Source organism: Empidonax traillii, unplaced genomic scaffold, assembly GCF_003031625.1.
Source record: "Empidonax traillii isolate 1590-97213 ecotype Southwest subspecies unplaced genomic scaffold, ASM303162v1 scaffold413:size1348891, whole genome shotgun sequence".
Taxonomy (NCBI): domain Eukaryota; kingdom Metazoa; phylum Chordata; class Aves; order Passeriformes; family Tyrannidae; genus Empidonax; species Empidonax traillii.
Genome location: NW_020955606.1, coordinates 1,126,609 through 1,136,643, shown reverse-complemented (window position 1 = coordinate 1,136,643; position 10,035 = coordinate 1,126,609). Strand labels below are relative to the sequence as shown.

Below are 10,035 nucleotides of genomic sequence, written 5' to 3'. Positions count from 1 at the left end.
AACATGAAGACAACTCTGGAGATCCGGGGTTAGGGAGCCTCACACTGCGGCAACTGGAGAGCTGGTTTGCTGTGACAGTTTAAATTCCACTGTCCACAATGGGGCTTGCTTCCAAGAGGGAACCTCTCTCGTCTGCAAAGCGCAAGTCTTTGCTTTTGGATTTTTGTGTAGATCTAAACAAAATATGGGCAACGTGTTGTCCATATGCCTATAACTATAAAGCCCATGTTGGAAAAGTTTTAACTTTCCTGTAAAGGAGGGGGATTCTGGAGCTGATTGGTCTCTGTGGAGGCACCTACACTGAGCCCTCCCTTAGTTCTCTCTCGCAGCTTAAGAATAATCTTTCTGGAAAGGGGAAGGATTTTACAGGAGGAGGCCCGATTTATAATGAGCGGGTCCCAAAATGTGCTTGCAGGCAGTGGTGGCAGCGAGCGAGTGGCAGAGTCCAGGGTGCTGGTGTGTGGTGGTGGCGTTCCCCTCACTGTAACAATACCTTCTCATAGTTACACTGGCCAGGGCGGCCAGGAGTCTGAGGACTATGAGAGCGAGGAGCAGCTGCAGCGTCGAATCCTCACAGCGGCGCTGGAGTTTGTGCCTGAGCATGGCTGGACTGCAGAGGCCATTGCAGAGGGAGCCAAGGTATGTGGGGAGAGAAGCAACAAACCAGTTGAAAACTGGATGGGGCTGAAGTGCAAAGACAGCCAGGCCTGCATGCTTCCCCCACATACACTTGGGCGATGCACCCTGGTCAGCAAGTGCTACCGGGCAGGAATGTGTCCCAGCTGCTACAGGATAACCCCTTCAGAGTTAGACTAAGGCACGATGTAGTGATTCTAAAGAGAGGAAAACACGTACAGGAAGCTCTTCTGAATGCAGCATTGCCTTGTTTAAATTCGTATAAAACCTTCCACAAAATAAATAGAACACTTTTTCCCTAGCTGGATCCTGCTTAGCAGTGTGTGACCTGCTCTGTGCCTCTCCCTTCTTCCCTCCAGACCCTGGGCCTCTCTGTTGCTGCTGCAGGGATGTTTCACAGTGATGGCAGTGAACTGATCCTCCACTTTGTGTCTGAGTGCAACGCCAAGCTGTCTGAGTTGCTGGAGAAGGAGCAAAAACTAGTGCAGCTGGGTGAAGCAGAGTGAGTATTGGGTATGAGCAAACATCTTCCTTGGCAGATTTTGGGAACTGGCTAAACAGGCAGGCCACCTGGGACAGAGATACTTTAAGTTAAAAGTGTAATTTACCACATTCCCAGATACAGAGCAGGACCAAAGGTATGAAGGATATATATTTGTTTATTTATTGCTGAGGCACATGGAAATTGATCTTTCAGGATCAGAATTGAGTTTAACTTGTCTGTTCTTAATTTTATTTTCCTTTTTTAGGAAGAAGCCTACAGATGAATTCCTGAGAGATGCTGTGGAAGCCAGATTGAGGATGCTGATTCCATATATTGAGAAATGGCCCCAGGTATAAATGTAATATAAAGATTGTCCCTTTTTTGTGTTTGTATTTTAAATACCCGTGACTTTCAATGTAGTCTCTCCACCAGATTAGTTCAAGGTTGTAAATGAAACCCTTGCTGGTTTCAAGTTATTTGTAGCCTTCAAGAGGAGATCAGCCTTGGAAGGAGGCAGTTAAAGGTGACCTTAGAACAACTGTTTCTCGCAGTTCTGGAAAGGCAAAGCTCTCCACCCATCTGGCATCCCCAGGGGATAACCTGTGTCTCTGCTCAGTCCCACTTGCAGTGTCACTGCAAGTCAGGCTCCGTGCAGGGTTGTTCTGGCTGCACCAGTATCACCTGACACCTGGAAATGCAGAACTGCTTTGCTGCAGAAACTGCCCTTCTGGTGTGTGACTGACAAACCTTGGGCAGCCTGAGGGGAGAGCTGTGAACTGAGAGGGCTCCCTGCTTCCAAATTCAGGTTTAACTCTCAAGCCATTCTTCTCAGAGGGAAAAGGGAATTGAATTGTGGCCACAGTAACAAGAAAAGAGTTCCCAACCTTGGGCTGCAAAGATTGCTGCAAGGTCAGCCTCTGTCCAGAACCACTGCTGGCCTCTGGGCAGCTGATTCCAGCACTCCACGCGAAGAGAGAGGGCACAAAATTCATGCTCTTGTTGCAGATTAGCATAACCTGCCTTGTGAAGGGTGGGGGTGGTTGGTGACTCTCCTGGCACTGTGTGATTACGTTCAAAGGCTGCAGGATCCCAGCAGGGCCATTATGGCTGGCGCTGCTCTGCCCTGGGTTGAAGCTCTGAGTTCAAAGTCAAATTCGGAGAAATGAGAGAGGTGACTCCCTGCCCACAGGGGCACAGGGTGAGTCAGCTCAGCCTCTGCTGTTTCCATGCCGGAGAGGCAGCTCAGGAGAGACAACTCGGTGGTGTTTGAGCTGAGCAGGGAGCTCAGGGCTCCAGCACGGGCCGAGGCCTGAGCTCACCTGCACATCCTGCCGCTAGGAAAGCCTGGTGCTGGCTGCAGATTGCTGGGAGGACTTGTCACTGGGACCTGGAGGCAAAGCAGCAGCAACAGGGAAAAGATAACCGAGCAGAGCACTGTTGGTCTGCTTTAATTTTACGTCCTCCTCTCTTGGACTCTCCCATCTGTGCGTTTCCTTTGCAGGCCCTGAGCGTCCTGTTGCTCCCACGTAACATCCCCTCCAGCCTCAGCCTCCTCACCAGCATGATCGATGATATCTGGCATTATGCTGGGGACCAGTCCACAGATGTAAGTGTTTGTGCTTTGCAGACAGGCTGGTTCTACCCCTCAGCACTTCAGCACAAATGACGGGTTCCAGTAGGCCTGGGGCCACGTCCCTCTGGAAATGCTCTGTTTGTTGAATGGGGAAGACATATCAGAAGCACCCAAGGTTTCCTTATAAACTACAGTCTTAATTTTCTAAAGAGACTAAATGCAAATTAGTGCCAGTGGGATTAGTGCAAATTAAAAGGACCTACTCGCCTAGGCTCTTAAGTGTTCTTCTTCTTTTTAATTTTTGAAGGCGCAGATTGTTGAGATTCTGAGACTTAGAAGTTAATCCAGTATTCAGTGAGCGAGCAGTGTGTCTCTGTCTGCTCTCTTCCACCAGCAGTAGCATTTACAGACTTGACTTGGAAACCTTTAAAGAACCTACCTAAAAATACCAGTAGCTCATTAAAGCTTTCATCTTTCTGGCAGGAAATAAAAGAAAATTATAACCTTAATTAAAGCAATTAATAAATTACTTTAATTCTTATAGATGTATGAAGAGATGGAAAAAGCTAAATGAGCCATTTTAACAAACTACTTTAATAAGCTTCTTTTATCTGGATATAAAAGAGAAGCTACTGCAGTGAAAAATAAATAAGATGACAGAAAAATTAAAGGAATGAACCAGAAGAGAACTGAAAGAACATGATTGCTTCAGGAACTCAAAGTCCCTTCTGGGTTATGAAAGTCAAATCGACGTGTCAGAGCCGGTGTCTGCACTGAGCTGTTCCTAAATTCTCCTCGCCAGCACAGGGATTAGGAGAGGTTCTGAAGTTTGTGTTTTGTTTGCACCTTCTGACTGCTTACATGAGTTTTCTGGGGAAGCTGTGATGCTCAACCCGCTACCTCTTTCCCAGTAAAGGAATTTAAGGTCGCACTGGATCCCTCTTCCTAGTGCCAGGAGCTAGGCAGAGTATGCCCATGCTTCAGAGACCCCCTCAGGTGGGTTTTTTGGGGGCAGGAGGAAAGAGTTTGGTCTCAGGCACCTGATCCAGCTGCAAGTGGCAACATCCCCCACGTTTCTCCCCTTGTCAAAGCTTGCAGGTTGTGGTGCCAGCAGTGGAGCTTTCCACCCAACTCTTGTTTTTAAAATCAAGGCCTGTGTTTTCATTTTTCTGTTGCTTTGTTACCATGAATGGAACAACCAGTATTTTTTCCTAGGCAACAGCAGCAAAAGGAATTGAAGACTCGTTTTTAAAAACCTTTATGTATTTCATCTGCCAGTGGCTCAAGTGCCAGTGGAAAATCTGAGGAGTTGGAGTTATCCTGTGCACCTTTGCATTGTGTAACCCGCTGGTGTAACGCACCTACAGCACTGCTGCCAGCGCTGTGCTGATGCATTTTGTGACTCAGCAGGCAGCACTGGTATTTCAGGGACAGGACTTGGAAGAGGTGTGTCTCTGTGTGATGCCCTGCACAGTTCTGTCCTGTTTGTTCCCTTTCTTCATGGTTGTCCCTGGTGTGAGCTGCGGCCCAAGTTACGTGCTGAACATGGCTGTTTCTGCTCCAATCAGGTCTAAATTGGAGCATTGCATTGCCTGGCAGCCTGTAAAGCAGAGGTGAACTGTTGCACAGTGCACACAAGCTGGGCAAGGAGTCCTTGCTGCCTGCTGCAGGTGCCTGCTTGCAGCCAGAAGCAGGTGGGGGAGGGTTTGCTCAGCAGTTTTAGGCACCATCCGTGTGTGACCCTTGTCCGGTACCACGGGAGCAGCTGTTCTGTCAGGAGTCGGTGTTGGCTGGTGCCCCGCTGCATCCCAGACACAGGGATACATTTGAAGTGGGGAAGGAATGTGCTTGCTGTTGGTGTGTGATTTTCCCTTGCCATTCTCTTGACCTGCATTCGGGTCACACCTTTGTGTCTCTCCCGTCCTGCCCTTGCAGTTCAGCTGGTACACCCGCCGGGCCGTGCTCACCGGCATCTACAACACCACCGAGCTGGTGATGCTGCAGGACTCGTCCCCCGACTTCGAGGACACCTGGCGCTTCCTGGAGAACAGGGTGGCTGACGCCATGAACATGAGCAACACAGCCAGCCAGGTAACGTGAGGGGCAAGGCCCATGGGCAGCATTCCCCCTTCTCCCCAGGGATGTGTGCAGGCAGACCTGGCTTTTCCATCAGGCAGATCCCCCCGCAGCTGCTGGCAGGCGGTTGCTGTTGGTTCAACGTCAATAAACGCTTGTGTGTTTTCTGGTAGAAAACATGTAAGTGCCCTGTGTGTCAAGACTGGCCCAGTGGTTGGGAGACAGTGTGTCTTACCTCTGTCTGTCATTTGTCTGCAGTGCTGTCAGCACCTTTCTGTAGCAAATAGATGCTTGTTGTGCACTGCATCTCTGTGTTTGGGGGCCACAAGTGCAACTGCAGAAGAAAGCAAAAGGTCCTATTCTCCCTGTGTCTCCCAGGTACAATCCACTGGAGAAGCTGTTGTCCAGGGCCTGATGGGAGCTGCAGTTACTGTAAGTAATGTTGAAACTCTGAGACCAGAATTGCTTCTGTCCCCTCCCATGCTGAATGCCAGCATGGTTTTTTCCTCCCAAGTCTAGGGAACATGAAAAAGAATTGTCTCTCATAACTTAGATATATTTAAGGATGATTTCCAGGATAGTTTGGGAGTTAGATCACTGTTTCACGGTGAAAGAACTTCTGCAATGGAGCAGAAAGAAATTAAGTCTGAAGCTGCAGGGTGAGCTTTAGGGATGAGAGACAGGTGATCAGAGTAAATACAGCTGTTCTCCACTGCCTGTCACGAGATCTCTCCCTCTGCCAGGCCCTGTGCTAGAGGTTCGTGCCCCCATGGACACTTGGGAGGTGGCACCTGTCCCTGAGCCAGAGCAGGGACTTCCTCAAGCTGTTTCAGTTGACCTCAGTGCCCTTCCAAGAAGTCATTCACTTCTTGGTAGTGTCCTGGACTGCTTTGTGTCCATGCAGAGGGAGCTTTGCTTCCTCTGGGGTACAAAACAGCCCTTTGTGTACGCAGGAGTGACTTTTCAAGGGCTTCAGGGCCTTGCTGTGATTCTATTTTTGGACGACTCCCATTCCATTTAGCAACAAAGTGATTTCCTTGCTATCAAAAATACATTTTCCTTGTGTCAGGACAAGACACACAGGCTGGAACATAAATGAGAAATAAGTTTTACAGATGAAGCAGTTCTCAAGATTTCTCTGCCGCCTCCTTTCCCCTGCAGTTACGGTGGAATTTAGTGTCTCTCAGCCTCTTACTCTTTTCACAAATAATCCAAAAGGAACCTCCACTAAAAAAATCCCCGTGCTCTGTTTGTGCTCTTTGGTCTGTCCCTGTAGCAGATCCACTGCACGGATAAACAGGAGGAACTGGATGGATTCTGAAGGGGGTGGGTTGTAGCCAGGTGTTTGAGAACAGCATCATCCCAACACGTAACTATTAGAGGGAAAACAGCCTGACCCTCCCACGTCCAGGGGTGCTGTACAGGTGTCCCCAGTTGTCCCTGTACAGGAGCCCTGAGCTCTTCAGGTCTCTGTAGAACGGATGGGAGAGCTGAAGGCCCCAAAAGCTTAAATTCACCATCAGGGGCTGTGTGGCCACGGGAACAAAACCAAGCTGAAACTTGGAGAGCAGGTACCCATCATAGGGGTGACTGTAGGTGGATCCTCTATGTCCAGGGACATCCTTCACCCCCTCCTGGCCCCTGGCCGCGGTGATGCCCCTCGCCCCCCACATCTCAGCTCCCAGCACACGGCAACTGCTCCGAGACACCGGCACTAAACCCGTTCTCGCTGTGCCCGCAGATCAAGAACCTGGCGGGGCTGAACCAGCGCCGGTGAGGCGGGAGCGGCGGCGGGCGGCCCTTTCCCCGGCACCAATAAAGTCGTACTCTGTCTGGCACGGACTCTTTTTGCGGGAGCACCGGGGGCCGGGGGGGAGCGGGGCGGGGACGGACCGGGCGGGAGCGGGAGCGGGATCAGGAGGGGGATCAGGAGCGAGATCGGGAGTGGGATCGGGAGCAGGAGCGGGATCGGGAGCGGGATCGAGATCGGGAGCGGGGCCGGGGCCCGGAGCGGGCGGCCATGCCGTACGCCAACCAGCCCACCGTGCGCATCACCGAGCTGACGGACGAGAACGTCAAGTTCATCATCGAGAACACGGACCTGGCGTGAGCACCGGGCCGGGCGGGCGGGCCCGGGGGTGGCCCCACAGGCCCGGCGTCCCCCCGTGGGATCGCGTCCCAGCCGCGGGGCACGGCCGGGCGGCGTACCCGAGGCCAAGCCCCGCAGCGGCCCCCGCCGGCTGCTCCACGGCCCCCTCGTGCCTAAACACGCGTGTTTCCCTCCCTCAGGGTGGCAAATTCCATTCGGAGAGTGTTCATCGCGGAAGTCCCCACCATAGGTACGGCCCGTGGTCCCCTGGGCTGCTCCCACTGGCTCCCATCACTTCCCCTCTGTGTTCTCCCGAACCCCCCGGCTGCTTTCAGTTCTCCTCACCCGTATTCATCCCGCTGCGTGTGCTGTCTCAGTGTTGTGTCTGCGATGTTTCCTGTGCCCTCCCAAACTCTGTGACTTTTCCTCACGTCAGTGTTTCTCAGTTTGTGGCTTTGCCCTCCCTGCAGCCATCGACTGGGTCCAGATAGACGCCAACTCCTCCGTGCTCCACGATGAGTTCATTGCGCACAGGCTGGGTGAGTGCTGGACATGGGGGACAGATGAGGGTGGATTGAGGGTGAAATCAGCCCAAAGATGCCGAAACACCTTTGTCAGGAGGCTGCTGTTCCTCTGCCTGTCTTGGCAGGAAAGTCGGGGGCTCTTGTGGTCTCACTCGGGGATTCCCCTGATTTCCTTCTTCCCACAGGCCTCATCCCTCTCACCAGCGATGACATTGTGGATAAGATGCAATATTCCAGAGTGAGTCAAGCGAAATGTCGTGGGGGGCTTGTCTTGGTTGGTGGTGGGTGTGTCTGATCCCAGTGGGAAGCGCTGACAGTTTCTTGCATAAAGGTTTCAATCCGTGTGTGTGTGTCCTAGGACTGCACGTGTGACGAGTTCTGCCCCGAGTGCTCCGTGGAGTTCACCCTGGACGTTCGCTGCAACGAGGACCAGACGCGCCACGTCACGTCCCGCGACCTCATCTCCAACAACCCCCGGGTCATTCCGGTCAGTGCCACCCCTCTGCTCGTCCCTCTCTACGTCCCTGCTGTGGCCAGGGTGGCACACACGTGGAATGTGGACACAGCAAGGCCCTGAACCTCTACCTGAACCGCAGAGGGAGAGCAAAGCAGAAACACCTGCAGTAGCAGTGCCAGTGCCTGTCTCCTGCTGCTGTGCCACTGCCTTCTCCTTCCCCATTGCTGCCAGGGCTTGGATAAGGTCAGCCCCTTGGCAGCGACCTGAGGCCTCTGGTTTGCTGGTTCTTGGCTCTCAGCTCGGCAAGGTGTGAGGAGCCCTGGCCAGAGCGCTGCTGCCAAACAGCTCCCGCACAGTCACCTTGTGGAGGGAGGGTTGGTGGGACAGATGCAAAGGGATTTACAGAAAATTATTTTATATACTGTTGAGGCCACATCTGGATGTCACCACATCCTGGGGCTGCTCCTGCTGCCTGGTGACAGTGTCTGCCTGGTTAAAGCCCACGTGCAGCCCACTGTCTCGTATTTGGTTTAGCTGAGGTGGTGCTGTGAATGCTCTGTGTCACCTGTAGCAGTCGTGGGAGTGATTTTGGGAACCGAGCAGATGCGCTGGGCTGGGCTGGAATACACTCCATCCTGGGGAGAGCAGCTCAGGAGATGAGCACGCCATTGTGGGGACATCACATACCTGGCTGCAGCTACCTGAATTGCCCCAAATTCCATTAAATAGGGTGGGCTGGGTTTGTTGCTGTAAGTCACTCTAGAGGAGTTCTCCACCGTCTCTAACTTTTGCAGGCAACTGGTATCTGATGTGGAGAGAAAAGCTGATTTTGTCGTTAATTTTCTTGGTTTCGCTCTGCTGCTGCAGGTGACATCTCGGAGCAGAGACAACGACCCCAATGACTATGTGGAGCAGGATGGTGAGTGGCAGGTCACTGGGAGCAGAGCTGGAGGAGGAAATTAACTTTTTTTGGGGGGGTTCTTTGAACTCGTTTTTCCTTTACTAGCTGCGTAACCGCAAGGCAGCTGTAAATCTGACGCTTCAGAGCCTTCAGATCCCGCAGGCTGATTCCTCCCCCTGCAGCCTCCTCAGACTGACGGGAGTTGTGTGGCTTTGCAGACATCCTCATCGTGAAGCTGCGGAAGGGCCAGGAGCTCCGGCTGCGAGCCTACGCCAAGAAGGGCTTCGGGAAGGAGCACGCCAAGTGGAACCCCACGGCGGGCGTGGCCTTCGAGTACGACCCGGACAACGCGCTGAGGCACACGGTGTACCCCAAACCCGAGGAGTGGTACGTCCCCCTGTCTGTCTGGAGGCACTGGGAAAGGTTTTGAGCAGAGGTGCAGCTGGAGGGGAGGCTGAGCAGCAGAAGGGGCTCGGTGGGTTTTCCTCCTCTTGACTGCCAGACCCTGTGCTGCCACATTTGACTCTGCAAGCAGTAGCAGGCAGGTAGTGGGGCTGTTGTACCTCCTCACTCTCTGCTTTGAGCCTGGTGTTCGAACCCATCACAGGGCACGGCCTTACACTGTCCCTTGCTAAATTAGCTGTCCCTGAACAAGCTTCCCAGGGGTGCAGTTCAGCCCTGATTTCACACTTCAGCCGACTGCCAGCAGCTTCCTGCTCTGGAGCTGTCAGGGAGATCCTCTGCTGCTCAGTTTGCACTTGGGAGGCTTGAGGAGCCTTTTGTCACCACGGGTGGAGTTGCAGGTGAATCCGTACCAGCCATCCCAACCCTGTTCTATGGGTGGAAGGAGCGAGCCCCGCTTGGCTTTGATGGGCTCTGTGGGGCGCGTTCGTGGGCCCAGTTCAGTCAGTCTGGGTGGAATGGGACGTACCCATTCCAAAGAGTTTGGCTCCTTCAGCACCTCATCAGGGCAGAGCAGTAAGAACCAGGCTGGCTGGTAATGCTGGAATTCTGGAAATGGGCATTTTCCTCAGCGTTGATGATCTGTATGCGTAGACTGAAGCTGCACTTAAAAACTGCCAGCTGCAGACCAGGCTGCCAGGAGGAAGGTCCATGAGAGGCTGGTTGACCACGACTGAGGGTGCTGCTGGGCAACCTTGTGGGCAGGACCATGTCACAACAGTCGATGTGCCGGCCTGTCCTTTGTCACCAGCAGTTTGGGGGGTGGAACCGGTCAGTTTTGAAGTTTCCAAATTATTTATGGCAGATAAATTGCCCCAAAATTTAGTTGATTG

The 10,035-nt window shown here is 52.8% G+C and overlaps 2 protein-coding genes across 2 annotated transcripts in view; both read left to right on the top strand.

The window, feature by feature from the left end:
* COQ9 (coenzyme Q9) overlaps window positions 1–6,603 on the top strand; it is an 8,250-nt gene extending 1,647 nt beyond the window's left edge. Inside the window, exons 3-9 of the mRNA XM_027893994.1 lie at window positions 504–639; window positions 996–1,138; window positions 1,386–1,470; window positions 2,622–2,726; window positions 4,629–4,784; window positions 5,148–5,201; window positions 6,511–6,603. Coding sequence (XP_027749795.1) covers window positions 504–639; window positions 996–1,138; window positions 1,386–1,470; window positions 2,622–2,726; window positions 4,629–4,784; window positions 5,148–5,201; window positions 6,511–6,546 — 715 coding nt within the window. The 3' untranslated portion in view covers window positions 6,547–6,603. The remainder of the gene's footprint in view (window positions 1–503; window positions 640–995; window positions 1,139–1,385; window positions 1,471–2,621; window positions 2,727–4,628; window positions 4,785–5,147; window positions 5,202–6,510) is intronic.
* Window positions 6,604–6,753: 150 nt separating this feature from the next.
* Window positions 6,754–10,035, top strand: part of POLR2C (RNA polymerase II subunit C) — a 6,383-nt gene continuing 3,101 nt past the window's right edge. Inside the window, exons 1-7 of the mRNA XM_027893998.1 lie at window positions 6,754–6,875; window positions 7,059–7,108; window positions 7,329–7,397; window positions 7,568–7,620; window positions 7,741–7,869; window positions 8,707–8,758; window positions 8,959–9,127. Of these exons, the coding sequence (XP_027749799.1) occupies window positions 6,790–6,875; window positions 7,059–7,108; window positions 7,329–7,397; window positions 7,568–7,620; window positions 7,741–7,869; window positions 8,707–8,758; window positions 8,959–9,127 (608 nt within the window). The 5' untranslated portion in view covers window positions 6,754–6,789. The remainder of the gene's footprint in view (window positions 6,876–7,058; window positions 7,109–7,328; window positions 7,398–7,567; window positions 7,621–7,740; window positions 7,870–8,706; window positions 8,759–8,958; window positions 9,128–10,035) is intronic.